The sequence below is a fragment of the Ranitomeya imitator genome, chromosome 3, assembly GCF_032444005.1.
Source record: "Ranitomeya imitator isolate aRanImi1 chromosome 3, aRanImi1.pri, whole genome shotgun sequence".
Classification (NCBI taxonomy): domain Eukaryota; kingdom Metazoa; phylum Chordata; class Amphibia; order Anura; family Dendrobatidae; genus Ranitomeya; species Ranitomeya imitator.
This window is the reverse complement of record NC_091284.1, coordinates 544,922,976-544,941,994: the sequence shown is the minus strand read 5'-3', so window position 1 is coordinate 544,941,994 and position 19,019 is coordinate 544,922,976. Positions and strand designations below refer to the sequence as shown.

The 19,019-nt window shown below is 36.6% G+C and overlaps 1 protein-coding gene across 2 annotated transcripts in view; it reads right to left on the bottom strand.

Annotated features, from left to right (window-relative positions):
• Positions 1–19,019, bottom strand: part of SHOX (SHOX homeobox) — a 34,904-nt gene that overhangs the window by 10,750 nt on the left and 5,135 nt on the right. The window contains exons 3-4 of one of the 2 annotated variants that reach the window (XM_069757874.1): positions 12,968–13,034; positions 12,113–12,201 (exon numbers count right to left, since the gene is read on the bottom strand). In XM_069757874.1, the coding sequence (XP_069613975.1) occupies positions 12,113–12,201; positions 12,968–13,034 (156 nt within the window). The remainder of the gene's footprint in view (positions 1–12,112; positions 12,202–12,967; positions 13,035–19,019) is intronic. The other variant, XM_069757875.1, reaches the window with a different exon arrangement.

The following is a 19,019-nucleotide window of genomic DNA, read 5'->3' as shown; positions in this document are numbered from 1 at the left end:
TCACTATATTTTTCTAACATAAGTTTCACTAATACTCATGGCTACATGTAAAATGTTTTGTTTAACATTGTTTTATTTGTTATATTTTCCATCATTAAAGTATTGTTTCAGATATTGATAGCCATTGATTTTTAAAATACAACATTTTTTATTTTACAAATGTTTGTAACATACTGAAAGTTACACCCGTAGCACTGTATTTGCACTGACACCTAATTTGAGTAAGAATATGGGCAATAATTTGTGTGCAATAGTTGCAATGGTCAAATACTCCATTGAATGTTTATAATCATCCTAAAATGTGAACAATTAGAAAGTAAGCTTTGAAAAAATATTGTTACATTTAAATGTATGTCAAGCTATGATTTCATTTCTAATGAGTAGACCCTTAAAGGTATTGTCCAGGCTACGGGTTCAAGTCTGCAGTCACTCTATGTGACTGAAGACTTGTGAATCCTTAAAGAGCGCACACTGTGCGTTGTCAAGATTCAAGAGTGCAGGCAATTTGCATACATGCGATCACGTGCTGACAAGAGGTGCAAGGCCCCTCTCAATACAAGTGAAATGAGCAAGGTCAGACAAGTCTAGTTAGAATGCGTAATGTGGCTGGGTGTATGCAAATTGCATTCTTTCGGTAACATAACCGCACACTCCTGGCTTATTGTGCGCACTGTGAGGATCCATAAGTTAGCGGCCGGTCACATAAAATGACTGCAGACTTGAACCCAAAGCCTGGACAACCCCTTTAAACTTTTAGTTGACTGAGAAAAGAAATAATACCAACCCTTATGCAAAACCCTATGGGTCCATAAATAATTTGGCTTTGGCGCATAAGTCCAGTGATGGGATGGGATGTTAATCGGTACTGACCAAAGCTGTAAAAGTATGATGCAGAAATTACTTCTAAGACGACCAGTAGTGAACTATCATGGTGCTCTGACTACTTCAGCACTGTCACTGTGCCTGTGTGATCGGGAGCAGGGCCACCGATGTTATAAATAGAAGGCAAAGTAAGCAGCACAGCCCGATAACAAGGACTAAAGTGGTATCACTCAAGGAACTACTGAGCTCAGAACATATCGGGAGGTGCTCACGTCTGAAACATAACAGAAATGTAATGGTACAAAAATAAAGAAAAGACGTGGCGACACTCACCAATCCTGTGAAGCAGATAAAGCCCTTTATTCAAGCAATGAAGAGACCATGTTCACGGCACGGGGGAGAAAAAGAGGTGAGCGGGGAGAGGACAACAGTCGTTTCGCGCCCACACCGGCGCTTCTACGGGTGGACCCGCAGAAGCGCCGGTGTGGGCGCGAAACGGCTGTTGTCCTCTCCCCGTTCACCTCTTTTTGTCCCCCGTGCCGTGAACATGGTCTCTTCATTGCTTGAATAAAGGGCTTTATCTGCTTCACAGGATTGGTGAGTGTCGCCACGTCTTTTCTTTATTTTTGTACCACCGATGTTATAAATGACAGAATCAGAGATATCTACAACCCTTTAGACATCACAGTCAATCGTAACCATGGAATCTAAAATGCTTGACAAAGGAAGACCACTCTCTGTTAGCCCATCAGTACTTGAAACATGATTACAAAGAGCTATAATAGCAAGCGTGGTCTATTAAGGGCTCTCAGGCCTGGCATTGGTATCTGCTTATCAATGTAACACTGACAGGCAATAAGGCTTTGGAATATTATAAATGTTCTGAAGCATCATACAAACAAAGGCTCAATCAATCAACTAGTAGAATAAAAAATATGTTTAATATAGTTTTATAAAAAAAATATACATGTTTTTTTATTTTAAAAATATACATATATATATATATATTTTTTTTTTTTTAAATGGCAAAACAAAAAGCCTTAATAGAGCTTCATCAATATGAAAATTAGAATATTCTTGCTCTGGGATTACTGCAAATGCTGTTTTTCCATAAACCATATTTTTATTACGAAGAATGCTAAAAGCAAAAAAATAAATGTATGTGTGATTTTAACCCATTCATACCAACTTGTAGACTAAAGATATTTTGATATTTAAAAAAAAAAAAATAGCCAAATTCCTGGTTTGTTAGGCTTTTTCCACAAAAAAAGTTTAAAATAAAACAAAATTATTACAAAAAGTAAAATCAATTATCAGTGGTGCTATTAAAATACAACTCATCCCCAAAAACACATGTCCTCACAGAGCTAAAACAATGAAAAAAGTTATGGCTTTTCAGATGGACATTGAAAATAAAAATTGCTCAGCCCCCACATTTCTTCACCCTCTCCCACTCCCACAGACCAAAAAGGAGTTAAGCAAAGAGGACTGCCATGGAAAAAAGAAACCACCAATGTGAAATCACACTGGGCCGAAGGCTATCTAGCACCTTTTTACTGTTTACTAGGCGCCGTACATCTCACTTCTGTAAACCTAGCTGCTTTGAGTTGCAATTCTGTGGTATTCAAAAAAATAGAGCTAAGATACGATATAGAACACAGCAAATGAAAAAGAGGAGAGGAATTCTTTCATGAGCAATTCAGACACATTTAGGCCTTATTTTTAGACATCTGTTTTTTGATGCACGAGAAAAACGGGCCTAATTTCATTGCTGATTTTCATCAGAGTTTCTTCTGAGTTTAATCAATGAAGCAATGAAAAAGCACTGATAAAAAAAAAAGTTTCTCCACCTTCCCCATCTATCAGTGGGTGAAAAACGGACAGCACACAGATGATATCCGATGGCTGTTCGATTTTTTTCACAGACCCATAAACTTGTGGAGTTGTGGAGTTTGAGCCAACACTCCGATCAATATTGGACATGTCTCCGTGATTTTGTGTGGACCACTCGGTCCGTAAAAAATCAATAATGTGATCAACCCTATAAAGTATCATAGGTATGAATGCTGTCTGTAAAAACATGAAAAACTAACCTGTGAATGAGCCCTCATTCATATCTTTTTGGCATGATCTGAGCATCCTTAAAGTTTCAACTGATGTAATCATTTTATTAGAATTTTGATTGCCATTAATGACCACTCATTGCTCTTTTTTCCGTCTACTGCTGTTGAATTTTATTTCATTTTCCTGCTTCAGTTTTGAAATTTGTAATTATTTTCACCTTGTTTTTTTTCCAAATTAATTATTGAAATGTATGTGTAAAACTCCATACTAGAGGATCTAAGTGTTAAATTTTTCTCGGTATTGAAAAAATTAATTTATTTCCTAATTATTTTAAAAATAAAATAAAAATCTAAACTTTAGGTACACTTTTACCGTGTACAAAACATCTTTGTATTTTTATATTTAATTTAAAACAATAATTACATGTGTTGGTTGTATAAAAATCCTGAAAAACGTGAAAACTTGTAAAACTTGGCCAGTGTTTTGAATAAATTGGCACAAAATGTAGCCGCCAGCAGTAGCAGGAACTTCACATTTATACAAATTAATGTTATCTTTTTCCTGGCTCACCTATATCATTAACATATTCAGACCATTAGGAGACTATATTTCATTACTAACAGTGAAAATGAAATATGTTTGCAGCCTCTTCTAAGGTTGAGTGTAGCACAGTGTAAATTTGTCATAAGGTGCTCATGTTTGTCTACTTTTTCTACCATAAAATCTACTTGAGATGGCCAACGAAAAATGAATTTGATTGAAAACATTTGTTTTGGACATCTGTCCAGTAACCACATGTATGCTTGCAGTTTGCCACTTTTTCCATACAAACATCACTTTTGGTGGCCAACAGTCTCTCATAAAGACCAGATTGTATTGTGCACATCCTGGCAGCATGCATCTATTTTACTGTAGATCGAGAAAGAAATTTGATATAGCAATTTATTTGGAAAATATCTTAGTATTAAATCAAGGAATAAATACAAGACATATCAGACCTACAAGAAGTATTTGTCTCTCATACATTAACACCCAATTCCTCTTAGCATTTTTTTCCTTTTGTTGGCTAATTACACAGTCATTTTCAGTTCACACCTGGATATGAATTACAGTTTTGCCAAAAGCTACTGAAAGATGAACTGTGTTCATAGGTAGCTGAATATTATTTTGCCACCAACATGGAGCCATTAAAAATGTATACATAATCTCATACTGGAGTTTTTTTTGTTGGATGTTTTGGATGATTTTAGATGTGAGAAACTTTTTTACATCCATATGAATAAATGCATGTAATAAATATTTCAACTTAAAGGAGTTGTACCACTAGCAAAGAACATTTTAATTAGAGATAAGCGAATAAGTTCGGGTTCCTCCTTATTCAGCAAGCTATAGTACTTACCGAATAAGCTGCAGAGGGAACCCGGCTACCCGGATCGCTCCGGCTGATCATCTGTCCGGTGCCCCAACTGCATGTGTCGCGGCTGTTTCACAGTCACAACACATGCATGGAGAGCCCAACAAACAGGCTCTCCATGCACATGTTGTCACATTGAAACTGCAGATACACATGCAGCTGCGGCGCTGGACAGCTGATCAGCAGGAGCGATCTGGGTAGTCGGGTTATTCGGTAAGCGCTATAGCTTGCCAAATAAGGAGGGACCCGAATTTGTTCGCTCATCTCCAATTTTAATCAGTAGATCAATAGATCTTTAAGTAAAATTAATTTCCACAATTGGATTTGTTAAAAAAAAATGTTCCTGCGCTGAGTTAATCTTATAAATGATCCCCTGCTGTGTACGGCGCAATGCCTGTGTCTGACCATACAGGAACATGGTCTGATCATACCACAGCTCCAGGCCAGGGGAGGTAGCAAAATAGAGCATGCAAATAACACATCACGGGTGGCAGATGATTTTTTCTGTGAGGTAAAACAATGTTTTAATCAGAAAGGGCAATATTTTACATCACAGAAAGAATTAGCTGTGATCCCATGCTGTCTTGTATGTATATTGTCTTTTCCTAACTTCTCTGGCCAGGAGCTGTGGTATGATCAGACCAGGTTCCAGAACGGTCAGACACAGCCATTACACAGTGCACAGCAGGGGGCACATTTATAAAATTATCTCAACACACGAACATTTTGTTAACACATCTAATTGTGGGACTTATTTTTATTCCAAGATCTATTAATTAAAATGTACTTTGTTCGCAGGACAACCCCTTTAACAGGGGGGATTTATCAAAATTGGTGGAAACAAAAGGAATAACAGTATGTTGTAGCCTTCCAGATCTAGTTTTAAAAAAAAACTTTAGAAAATTAAAAGAATCTGACTGGCTGCTCATCTGGTTTTCCTTCTGCACCAATGTAGATATGCTGCCTCCAACATGTTGATCAATTAGTAGACTTTAGTAATGCAGAAAGAAAAGTTGTTATTAATACTAACAATAATAGTAAATATTTTTTAAGATATCCATCCTATTTTGCAGTAAAAATGGTGTTCCAGAAGGGTGGTCTTTTAAAAAGAATAATAGGGAACTGAAAATCTGTAGCAAATCAGGTCAAAAATCTGGGGAAAAGAGTAATGATCTTTAACTCCTTCATGTAGCGGCCCTATTTTGCTTTTGCGTTTTCGTTTTTCGCTCCCCTCCTTCCCAGAGCCTTAACTTTTTTACTTTTCCGTTAATATGGTCATGTGAGGGCTTATTTTTTGCAGGAAGAGTTGTACTTTTTAACAACACCATTGGTTTTACAATGTCTTGTACTAGAAAATGGGAAAAAAATTCCAAGTGTGGTGAAATTGCAAAAAAAGTGCAATCCCACAGTTCTTTTTTGTTTGGCTTTTTTGCTAGGTTTAGTAAATGCTAAAACGGACCTGATATTATGTTTCTTCAGGTCATTACGAGTTTATGGACACCTAACAGGTCTAGGTTATTTTTTATCTAAGTGGGGAAAAAAAATATAGCGTCTCCATTTTTCGTGATCTGGGGTCGGTTGAGGGCTTTTTTTTGCACGCCGAGCTGACGTTTTTAATTATACCACTTTTGTGCAGATACGTTCTTTTGATCGCCCGTTATTGCATTTTAATGCAATGTCGTGGCAACCAAAAAAAGTAATTTTGGCATTTCAAATTTTTTTCTCGTTACACTGTTTAGCGATCAGGTTAATGCTTTTTTTTATTGATAGATCGGGCGATTCTGAATGCAGCGATACCAAATATGTGTAGGTTTGATTTTTTTTATTGTTTTATTTTGGATGCGGCGATAGGGGGGTGATTTAAACTTTTATATTTTTTTTATTTTTTTCATATTTTTAAAAACATTTTTTTTACTTTTGCCATGCTTCAATAGCGCTGGCACAACTCGATCGGCTCAGCTACATAGCAGCGATCATCAGATCGCTGCTATGTAGCTGAATTGCAGGCTTGTTATAAGCGCCGACCACAGGGTGGTGCTCACAGCAAGCCGGCATCATTAACCATAAAGGTCTCAAGGACCTCTATGGTTACCATCCTGATGCATGGCTGACCCCCGATCATGTGACGGGGTCGGTGATGCGCTCATTTCCGGGCCGCTAGTCCGGAAGTGGTAGTTAAATGCCGCTGTCAGCGTTTGACAGTGGCATTTAACAAGTTAATAGCGGCAGGTGGAGAGCGATTCCACCTGCCGCTATTGCGCGCACATGTCAGCTGTACATAACAGCTGACATGTCGCGACTTGGATTTGTGCTCACCGCTGGAGCCCACATCAAAGGGCGAGACACGACATGCGCCATACTAGTACGGGGCATGTCATGAAGGGGTTAAGAAAAAATTATTTGTCATAGTTCAGAATATGTGTTGCAGATTGATTAAAGCCTGAGATTATACCCACTTAACCCATCACACCGCCGATCGGCACTCTAAAATGCACATTTTCTGCATGAGCTGCATGTACAGAGCTGTGTAAGCTAAATAATATTGAATATATAGGGCCATAAACTCTGTAAGAGTGAGTATATAGACCCATAGACTTAAAGGGACCCTGTCAACTGAATTTGGCGGGCTATGTAAATTCCCTATGTCCGGTCCGATGGGCGGTGTTTTCTCTTCTTTCATTCACCCCTTCCTTTCCCGCTGGCCGCAATATTTTTTTAATTTGAGTAAGTTTCCTCCGTAGTTCGTGCGTGCGCAATGCAATCTTGCCTTGCGCACACGCAGTATGCTTTGCCCAACTGCGGGCAAAGCCGAAAAGCATAAGTGCGCATGCACCACTGCACTAAGTCCTGGAACACAGCGAAATACTTCCGGGACATAGTGCGGCGGTGCATGCGCACTAATGCTTTTCGGCTTTGCCCGCAGTTGGGCAAAGCATACTGCGCGTGTGCATGGCAAGATTGCATTGCGCACGCATGAACTACAGACGAAACATACTCAAATTCAAAAAAATATTGCAGCCAGCGGGAAAGGAAGGGGTGAGTCCCTTTAACCCGTTACACCGCTCTATGCACACAGCTCATGCGGGAGCTGCGCACTTCAAATTAGTGTGTTGTCAGAACATAGTATGCCCTATGATATGTAATAATTTTAAATGATTATTATTTTGTAATAAAAAGCTGTCGCCCTCATAGATATGGCCATACAAGAGATTAGCATGTGACCACTGCAGTCAATCACTGGCCACTGCAATTTCTCTTTAAGTAATATACTGACCACTATTAAGCAGTGACCAGGAGGATCGCTTGAACTTTTATGCTGGGATCTCTATGTGAAACAAGAGATAAGATGGTTTTGTTTATTTAAAAAAAAAACAACATTTGAGCTGGGGGGGTTTAAAGTTGAATTTCACGATATTTCACCATATTACATTTCTGGTATAGAGATACTGGACAGTGTGACCTTAGCCACACATGACAATATGCAGATGTTCAAGATGTTTAAGCTAACAATAGTTAAATAAAAGTAAATTCAAATCTAAGCTTAATACATCTATTTAATCTTATTTAGATGTTAACTCATTCCATTTATGAAAAGGATGGTGGAAACTATAAAGTAAAAATATTAGAAACTCTTTATACTCCAAAAGAATTTTCTTTTACCACAGCTGTTTCATATGCAGCAGCCTCAATATGTTTGGGTCATAGCTTAGCAACTGAGTATGTGACCGGAGGGTGACATGACAGCTCTCCATATTCTTGTGGAGATCCAAAGGTGGCCAAGTAAGAAAAGACCCAATAGGGTATATTGAATTAACACACTAACACTTATGCTCACAGCTGCCAGAGGGAAGAAAGTGGCAGTCAATCCACAGTTTTCTATAACAGATTTCTTTTCCATTTGGAAGATAATTGAACTAAATAGAATAGTGGAAAATACACCCAATATTTCACTAGACACATATTTTAGAGTGAAATCTAAATTATGCAAAGTAAAACATTAAAACAATTCTAATCAAAGTACTGTAAATCATTTTCAATTACTTTGTGAAAAATAAGGAATCAGCTATAGTTCCATGATTCAATTATAGCTATGATTAAACACATATGTCCGGCAACGTTAGCTTAAAAGGGTTATTCTACTTTTTTTTTTAAAAATAGCGCAAATGTTTAAAAAAAAGCTAATCACTTCGGTCCGCTGGAGATTCCAGCACAAATGCTCAGTCCTCCTGGTCTTTATTTAGTAGTGGTCAGAATAAAACCTGAAAGTAGCTGCAGTGGCCAGTGATTGGCTGTCGTGGTCACATGATTGCCTCTTGTAAGCAAAGACCAGGATGAAAGATGGGGCATCTGCATGGCAAGAGGAGACGAGTCTTGCCTATTATTTTGCCTAATGCAATTGTTTTTTTAAGATGGATAACCCCTTCATCCAGTTCACATTTACTGCATTCATGCCTGTGACAAGACTTGTAACACAATTTTCTATTACTGTCCTAATTTTTCAAATGGGGCTGCTTGAAATCTATGTAATTCCAGCCAATACCACTCCACAGTTGATTGGAACTGAAAAATGTGGGTTTTCCTCACACATAACTTTGTTGCAGCTTTTTCAGATGATAAAAACTGCCATTTATTGTTCACACTTTCTTTTTTTCATTAAATGTTTTATTTATTATAAATTAGTCCATGGAAATGTGCACAAGCATGGCTACACCTAGAGAATGTTGCATAAAAAAGTAATGATCCAAAAATGCACCAAAAGAAAAAACCATTGAATAGGTACTTTTTGTGATGTAATTTTACCTATGCTGCACAGTGTGATTGGCAGGTATGGTGCATCTGTCTTATAGCATGTGCCCCAACAGGTATCAAGAGTTCCGAAGAAAGTGGCCAAGCTACTCTCTGGCCTCCCCTCTAGCACTCTGGCACCCCTCCAATCCATCCTACACTCTGCTGCCCGACTAATCCCCCTGTCTCCTCGCTATTCCCCAGCCTCTCCCCTATGCCAAGCCCTTCACTGGCTTCCTATCGCCCAGAGACTCCAGTTCAAAACCCTTACAATGACATACAAAGCCATCCACAACCTGTCTCCTCCATACATTTGTGACATGGTCTCCTGGTACTTACCTACACGCAACCTCCGATCCTCTCAAGACCACCTTCTCTACTCCCCTCTCATCTCTTCTTCCCACAACCGCATCCAAGACTGCTCCCGTGCTTCCCCCAACCGCATCCAAGACTGCTCCCGTGCTTCCCCCAACCGCATCCAAGACTGCTCCCGTGCTTCCCCCATACTCCGGAGCTCTCTACCCCAACCCATCAGGCTCTTGTCTGCCATAGAAATCTTCAAAAGGAACCTGAAGACAAGCCTACAGCCTGCAGTGATCCTCAACTTACTGAACCACCGCACAACCTGCCCTACCCTCTCCTAGTGTATCCTCACCAATCCTCTACAAACTGTGAGCCCTCGCGGGCAGGGTCCTCCTTCCTTATGTACCTGTGTGCCTTGTTTTTTGCTCATGTTTAATGTATTTGTCTATTTTTGCCCCCTTTTTCACATATAAAACGCCATGGAATAAATGGCGCTATAAAAATGTATAATAACAATAAGCTCACCTCCCGCTAAAGAAATGAGCAGAGCAGGAGTGTCTTATCTGCATATCTTGCAGAACAGAAATATTTTTATATAATTGTAACATCCAGGAAAATCTCCTTGCTCATTAGTTATTATTGAGAAGAGAAGTAAAGTCTGGGTCAGCTATGACTTAAAATTGATATCTGGGTAATCATAAAAACGTATAATAAAATCTAATGTTAGTAGCATTTAATTCTCTACTTACACTGACTTAAATATGAACCTCTACAGTTTATAATTCTATACTAGAATATTTTAAGAATGAAGGAAATATTAATTTTTATCAAATAAACTTTACATTTATACACAGTTTACATTTCAAAATATTAGAAAAATTTGATTTTGTTTTATCACATTGCTATACCTTTGCATACTATTTCTACCAAGGGCAATTTAGAATTAGGATTATCCCAGATTATAATTGAAGGTGAAAGTATTTATGACCGAAGTCAGATAAATCATTATCAAAGCTATCGGTTGTTGGGTTAAAGGAGTCTTACTGATTGGGTTTATTCATATGTTGCCATGAGTTTCAACTTAAGCATGGATTGGCCATGTTTTCCACGTAGTAACAATCTTTTTATTACGATTCTCACCCAATCACTACATATGAATGAACCGTATACCTTTTATTAACGTATAGCATGAGTCATTGGGCTCATCCCTTTTGATTCATCCCTATCGATTTTGCTTTGCTCCATAATATGGAGCTATTGATAGTCAATGGGTCAATTCTGCAGTTCTCTATCTAAAAAAGTGGTAATCCACAAAACTGATACTTGTTTTACATTTTATGATATCTCTATTACCAGACATTACTTATACTTTGGCTAATGTTTATGTTTTTTATTATTATTATTTTATTTTTTTATTTTCTGTAAACAAAATGTTATTAATATTGATTTTTGCTGTCTCAATCCTACATCACTTTTACAAATGAACATAATTTTAGGACTTAAGATAGGTACAAATATTTGTTCTTTAAGTAAGTTCATATCACATGCCTAATGTTATATGTAAATCACATACTGTACATATGAGATTATGGTCCTGCTTCAAAAAAGAAGCCTCATTAAAAGGATGGTCCCCTTCTTGGTGCAAGTCCATACCACTACACAGTTGTTCATCCAGAACATGAAAGACCATGTTGGGATGAGAAAGCCATGACTTTTGATTAGTTCTTGTCAAAATAAAAGTTAACAAGAAAATAAATAAAAGTAAAATTATAGGTAATCCACTAAACCAGATAACCCATGTAATGTTGTTGTGTAGAATGAGGCCATGTTCCACTTACATCGCCATTTAGTGCTTTTTCTCTCCAGTGTGGTACTGAAATGCCAAAGAAAACTGATCCAATAAATATTTAGGTGATTCTTCCCAGTTGTTCATCATATCAGGATTAATCCTATAGCCAGATAAAAAATGTTGCATGTCGAGTTTTTTTTTATCTGACTATGGATGCTCGACAAATACACAAAGTCCAAAACTTTGCATCACTTGTGTCCAACTCAGGTGTACATCAACTGACAGGTTCCAACTGATGTATACAATTCCAGCCTTAACTTTGTCATTATATTAACTATTAAAGCCTTTCATTTATCATTAAACCCTCAGTTAATATTTGCATTTGACATACTGCACATATCAGGATCGGGAATCTATATGGTCCACCTGTGAAAAAAAGAGACTGCCAGATGTGCCGTCCCTACTTGTCATTTGGCAAGACATTAGTTTAAGGTTTCCACCTGAAGGAGTACAGCATTTAACATTGCTTCTGACCTCACTGACAACTTACAAACACATCCGGCTAAATGCCAGAAAGGTTTTCTATAAACAGGGTACAACTGATTGCAAATAAATGCAAAAGGGTCAATTGGGCCATAAGTTGCCATCCAACAAATTATCTCCTAGGAACATATAAGGAGCTCAAAATACACCAGGACATGTTTTTAGTACCTTACATAGAGGGAATGTAACATAAAGTCAAGTGATAAGGCTAACAAATTCAGTCACAACATTCTGACAAATTTTAGACAGCCAGTCAAAGCCTAAGTTATTACATGTAGTGATCGAAATCACAAATGGTAACAAGAAATGGGAAGCACATACAAACTGTATGAATTAAACATAATGCTAGATTTTACAGTATATTAATAAAGTCTTACAATCTGTAGAGTTACCTGTTGGAAAGGCATCCTTAGTGCTCCCATGTTCACATATGGTGCAACTCTACATGTTTCTAAATGACTTGCTGTTCCCAGGATAACTCCTATAAAATAAGTTAAAAAAAAACAGAAAAATATTGATAACTTGTTGAAGAGCAGATTTGCCAACTTGACTATTTTTGGAGGTATCCTGTCAAAGATCACAGTCAACTGATACTTTTTATCTACAAATTTGAAAACTTGAAGGCAACTTCCACATGTAGTAGAAACACTTCTGCTATGGATTTCTCTACGAATATGTTGAATATCTACAGCTTTTCCACATCCAAATCCACAAGTGTTCCATGAGCATTTTGCTGTGGATTCTAGGCAGATTTCACCCCTATACACTGAATGATTGAAATCTGCGGTGAAAGGCTGCAACCTCATAGACATAAAGTAAATTTAAAAGTCAAAATCCATGCAGAATAATGTTTGCAGCATGTGGACCAAATTTTGCAAGTCCTCATTCTCATTTTTTTCCTAGACTATCCTAACTTATTCTGTATGTAAAGTTTAAGTAGATAATGCTACATAAATAATTAACATATATGCTTGCTGAATGTAATATTTAATCTAACGTTTAAAAAAAATATGTAATAGCTAACATGTAAAAAGTTCATATTTTTGGTGATTAAATTCTTAGCAGACTTCTCAGATAGTCTATGAGAGTATAAAAGCATTCAATCCCTTGAGATTCAGTGTGAAGGACTTGGATTAGTTGTGCCTCCAAGCTGTAAGTAGGCATGCTGTTTATTCAATGTAAAAATAGAAGAAACCTCTGTCACCTGATTTCATGACCAAGACTGCATTGGGGTTGGATCTACTCACCATACCCACCTTTATGCATTTGATTTTCTTGTTTTCGACATTTTGCTCTTCTGTTCTGGAACCAAACCTGAGGAACATTACAAAGGTTGAAGACCCTCCAGAGTGGTTAAGAATGATAAAAATAAAAGTAATCGCATTGTGTTAAAAGTTTATGTAACTCTTTTTCTAATACCAATTCTTCAATGTATTTACCAAAATAATGTGTGTGCAATTCTCATTTAGAGGCGAAGACCTGTATAATTTGGTAAATAAAACTAATCTATATTAATTCCCTGGCCCTCTCACATTTTACAGGAAAGTGTTTACGAATCAAGAGCTACCTTAAAATATCATATACAACCAATGTTCAATGTATTACTTGCCAAACTAACAAAAAATACCGAGTGTTGGTAAGGGACTGACACTGGTATTTTTTTGCAGTACATGTTCATCATTAGGCAATTTAAGGAAAATATAATATTTGCATCAATTTTGATACATTTTTCTAGAGGACAAACATAGATAGATAGATAGATAGATAGATAGATAGATATGGGATAGATAGATAGATAGATAGATAGATAGATAGATAGATAGATAGATAGATAGATAGATAGATAATAGAAAAAAATGGAACAGCACAAATCCTATACTTATCTTCGGGTGCAAAGCCCAAACAACCCGTCCAATGGTTGTTATCAATCCAGATAGCAAGGCTTGAGAAAGGCTCAGTTGTAGCCAAAACGTTGCATGGAGATGTGGGCTCAATAAACACCTGCATATTGCCTTTAAGAACATGGAGTGCTGCCTGCTTTTGTGATCTAGATAGATAGATAGATAGATAGATAGATAGATAGATAGATAGATAGATAGATAGATAGATAGATAGATAGATAGATAGATAATATGAGATAGATAGATAGATAGATAGATAGATAGATAGATAGATAGATAGATAGATAGATAGATATTGTGATAGGTAGATAGATAGATCGATCAATTGATAGATAGATATGGGATAGATAGATAGATAGATAGATAGATAGATAGATAGATAGATAGATAGATAGATAGATAGACAGATAGATAGGTAATATGATACATAGATAGATAGATAGATAGATAGATAGATAGATAGATAGATAGATAGATACATAGATAGATAATATGATATAGATAGATAGATAGATAGATAGATAGATAGATAGATAGATAGATAGATAGATAGATAGATAGATAGATATTGTGATTGATAGATAGATAGATAGATAGATAGATAGATAGATAGATAGATAGATAGATAGATAGATAGATAGATAGATAATGTGATAGATAGATAGATAGATAGATAGATAGATAGATAGATAGATAGATAGATAGATAGATAGATAGATAGATAGATATGGGATACATAGATAGATAGATAGATAGATAGATAGATAGATAGATAGATAGATAGATATGGGATAGATAGATAGATAGATAGATAGATAGATAGATAGATAGATAGATAGATAATATGATATAGATAGATAGATAGATAGATAGATAGATAGATAGATAGATAGATAGATAGATAGATAGATAGATAGATATTGTGATTGATAGATAGATAGATAGATAGATAGATAGATAGATAGATAATGTGATAGATAGATAGATAGATAGATAGATAGATAGATAGATAGATAGATAGATAGATAGATAGATATGGGATACATAGATAGATAGATAGATAGATAGATAGATAGATAGATAGATAGATAGATAGATAGATAATGTGATAGATAGATAGATAGATAGATAGATAGATAGATAGATAGATAGATAGATAGATAGATAGATAGATAGATATGGGATACATAGATAGATAGATAGATAGATAGATAATGTGATAGATAGATAGATAGATAGATAGATAGATAGATAGATAGATAGATAGATAGATAGATAGATAGATACAGATATGGGATAGATAGATAATATGATACATAGAAAGATAGATAGATAGATCTATAGATAGATAGATAGATTAGATAGATAATTTGATACATAGATAGATGATAGATAGTATGATAAAATTCAAAAAAAGAGGCAGCACTCCATTGTTCCAATATAAAATGTGCAGGGTTTAATCTACCCACATGTCTGGGCAACGTTTCAGCTCAAAATGAGCCTTTCTCAAGCCTTGAGATAGTATGATAGATAGATAGATAGATAGATAGATAGATAGATAGATAGATAGATAGATAGATAGATAGATAGATAGATAGATAATTTTATTTCTATAGCTCCAACATATTCCATAGCACTTTACATTTTAGTGGGGACTTAATAAAAGGCATTACAGAATAACAAAAATCACATAAGACAATAGATACCAAAAGGAATGAGGGTCCTGCTCACAAGCTTACAATCTATGAGGAATTAGGAGAGACATGAAATGTGGATGATAACAATTGCTTGTATTGTAAGGTCCAGTCATCAATGTAATAAAAAGTGTGTTCACATAATGCTGCATGAACAGGTCACCAACCAGTATGTATTAGGGTATGTGCACACGTCAGGATTTCTTGCAGAAATTTTCCTGACAAAAACCGGACATTTCTGCCAGAAATCCGCATGCGTTTTTTTCGCACTTTTTTTATGCGTTTTTGGTGCGTTTTTTCCCAAATGCATAGAATAGCGGGAAAAATGCAGAAAATCTGCAAAATTAATGAACATGCTGCTTTTTTTTTTACCGCGATGCGTTTTTTTCGCGGAAAAAAACATGTGCACAAAACATGTAGAATGCATTCTAAATGATAGGATGCATAATGTATGCATTTTTAATGAGTATTTATAGCGTTTTTACTGCAAAAAAACGCGAAAAAAACTGAACGTGTGCACATAGCCTCAATGTACAGACACAGATGGCTATGTGGTGCCTGTAGGATGTGTGAGCAGATGATAGGAGGGTCCTGATTTTGAAGAAAAATTTGTATGGGCAAAATGGGGATAGTTAGATAAGCATGTTGAGGTGATAGGCCAGTCTAAAGAAATGAGTTTTTAGGGGACACTTAAAACTGTGTATTAGGGATTAATCGAAGTGCCCTGGGTAATTCATTCCAAGGATAGCTAGAGACAGAGAGAGATCGATAGGTAGATAAAAAGATAGATGAAAAATTAATATTACATCACCAGGTATCAACTATACTACTTTAAATAAAAATCACTACCAGTTCCTGCATATTTTCTACCATAGATTTACTTTTAGGAATGAGAAGAATTCTTAAATACAAATACCCATTGTGTTTATTGACTGGACACTGCTAAAAATGGTAACATGAAATATTTCAGGTGCAGGTTGATGGTGACTGACCATCCAAAAATTCTAAATTGTGAAGTAATGTAAAGTGCTTTAGAAAAACACTTATAAGAACGTTTTTTTTTTTCCCCATCAGCTCAGGATTAAGAGATAAAGTATACAGTATAACTGCACTTTTTTTTTCCTATTCTGATGTGGAATCTGAATTTTTCGATGAGGGTCTTGAGAGATTTTCATTATACCCTTTCATTATATATATTGAAATGATGCAGCAAAGTGATCCACACCAAAATCACTTGAGTTTCTAAAATAAAGAATAAATGAATGATGTGAAGTGTAAGGACAAAAACAGTTAATCTATGACTGTGATCAATATATATATATATATATATATATATATATATACATATATATATATGTGTGTGTGTGTGTGTATATATGTATATATATATATATATATATATGTATATATATATATATATATATATATATATATATATATATATGCATATACATATATATTACTAGCTCCAAAGAAAGAACAGAGCAAATAAATGGAAGCAAGAAGGTGGCAAGTGCTATGTAAAAGTCTTCAGACAGTTGCTTCTGGTTCATTCATCCTGGCTGCTTTTTCTGCTTTACATTCCCCTCCAAGCTTTGTTCAATTGCTTTAATGATGGTCATTTACAAGGCAGTAATTAGTGAAAAGAAACTCTGGAAGACATTCATCACAGAGCTTTGGAGAATAATGTCATGTGTAAGTGCGCAGAGAGGAGCCCCACACTTCACAGAAGCTTTTTTTTTCCTAGGGGGTCAGCATGGTTTACATGGCCCACCGCAATCCCTTTTTTTTGGCCCTGTGATACTGATCCCTTTATCAAAGTGTAAATTCACGATGAGATCCTGTCCTGTATGTAGATCCTCCAGACAAAGGGAGAAGCGCAGTCAGCGTGTAATGTGATTAGGTCCTATGGAGAAGGGGACGCTTTGGCTACCTCCTGGCGCATTTGGCTCGCTACTTTTTTTGGGGGAATAAATACATGAAGCCATTCTAGCCATGGGACAAGCAAAAAAAACGAGGTTAGGATGACAAATAATTTAGCCAGTAGGTTAAGCAATAATAAATCAGGGTCGTGATCAATCCCACTTAGGTCGGGATCTGCTAAGTAAAGCGCACTACACTGTTTTGGACAGTTATTTCTTCATTAAGGATCACTCAGTGATTTCTTTTCGCAAATACTCTAATCTGATTTCCTTTTGATTTCCATTAGAGACAGTGAATAATGACATTTAATTTAGCTGTGCGCCATAAAGCAAGAGATATTCCTTGTAATTGAATTACTGCCTGCTTCTCACTATGGGCTCATAACTTTCAATTATAACCCTGACAGCTGGGTGGTATGGGGTTCCAGGACACGCTAAAAATAAAAGGTTAATAAGGAGCAGGCGAGCAGAGGAGCATCAATTTATTTACAGCAAATTTCCACTCTCAATTGGAACTGTATCTTCTAACAACAAGGACAGTGTGTGCTTATTACAACAAGCCACTGAGCATTTACCGTAGAAAATGCCTCCCTGTCCTGCCTCTGCTGACCCCCACCAGCAGCCTCCATTACTAATGGACCTTATTAGGAATGCTCACATTTTCTGTCACATAATTAGCTTCCTCTTTCCCAAACTGTCCAACTATTTCTAAGCCAAAGTTTTTTTTTTTTTTCAAAGCAACCGGGATTTTTTTTTTTTCATGCATCCACCTGAATCAATATGGACATTTTGTGATATGAAAGTGATTTAAAGAGCAATTTTCTGCAACTTTGCTACTCTGTGATAAAGGGGGGATTAATATTAACTTGATTTTTTTTGACAAACATCACATCAAGACACTAGAAAATATTATAGATCTGGTACAGTAAAACTGTGCTGATAGTGATGGTCCCCTGCATATAAAACCAGACTTTTAGGTGATTATTCTCGTGCGGTTGTAGTGCGTTATATACTGAGAATGTAAAGCACGGACAACAGCAAGTCACCAAACCATAAAAGCACCGACAACAGCAAGTCACCAAACCATAAAAGCACCGACAACAGCAAGTCACCGAACCATAAAGGCACCGACAACAGCAAGTCACCAAACCATAAAAGCACCGACAATAGCAAGTCACCGAACCATAAAAGCACCGACAACAGCAAGTCACTGTACCATAAAAGCACCGACAACAGCAAGTCACCCAACCATAAAAGCACCGACAACAGCAAGTCACCAAACCATAAAAGCACCGACAACAGCAAGTCACCAAACCATAAAAGCACCGACAACAGCAAGTCACCAAACCATAAAAGCACCGACAACAGCAAGTCACCAAACCATAAAAGCACCGACAATAGCAAGTCACCGAACCATAAAAGCACCGACAACAGCAAGTCACTGAACCATAAAAGCACCGACAACAGCAAGTCACCCAACCATAAAAGCACCGACAACAGCAAGTCACCAAACCATAAAAGCACCGACAACAGCAAGTCACCGAACCATAAAAGCACCGACAACAGCAAGTCACCGAACCATAAAGCACCGACAACAGCAAGTCACCGAACCATAAAAGCACCGACAACAGCAAGTCACCAAACCAGGACTTCTGCAATTATTAAAGATAACACTAGAGACATTATTGTCATTCCTGAATATAAGAAATACGATAATACTATTTGGGCATATTGTCACCTTTCCAGTAGTTATTGTCACCTTTATCGATGAATTGAGAGGCA